The 300-nt window shown below is 44.0% G+C and overlaps 1 protein-coding gene across 1 annotated transcript in view; it reads right to left on the bottom strand.

Moving 5' to 3' along the window:
- Positions 1-300, bottom strand: part of LOC119838627 (protein deltex) — a 7234-nt gene that overhangs the window by 2566 nt on the left and 4368 nt on the right. The window contains exon 6 of the mRNA XM_038364646.1: positions 31-38. Within this exon, the coding sequence (XP_038220574.1) occupies positions 31-38 (8 nt within the window). The remainder of the gene's footprint in view (positions 1-30; positions 39-300) is intronic.

Raw genomic sequence — 300 nt, 5'->3', positions numbered from 1 at the left:
GATTTATTCATTATACAGTCACCCCGTGACCACACTCGCTGTAAAATGTTCGAAACGTCGGGTTAATAATATAATGAATAAATCGCGTTTAAAATCCGTTAAAAAGTATTTAATTTCTAAATGTATAATACTCGCGTAAAATCAAACACAAGAAAATATTATGTAGCACATAATATGGTCTGTAGCGAAAAAATTATCTCTAACGATTCAGTGGCGCCCCCACCTGGCCGTCCTGCGTCTCGTGGCTGAGGTAGGTGGAGACGGTGTCGACGCTGTGGCGGCGGCCGCAGCGCGAGCCGC

The sequence above is a fragment of the Zerene cesonia genome, unplaced genomic scaffold, assembly GCF_012273895.1.
Source record: "Zerene cesonia ecotype Mississippi unplaced genomic scaffold, Zerene_cesonia_1.1 Zces_u004, whole genome shotgun sequence".
Lineage (NCBI taxonomy): Eukaryota > Metazoa > Arthropoda > Insecta > Lepidoptera > Pieridae > Zerene > Zerene cesonia.
The sequence above is the reverse complement of the archived record's forward strand: the minus strand, read 5'-3'. Positions and strand labels throughout refer to the sequence as shown.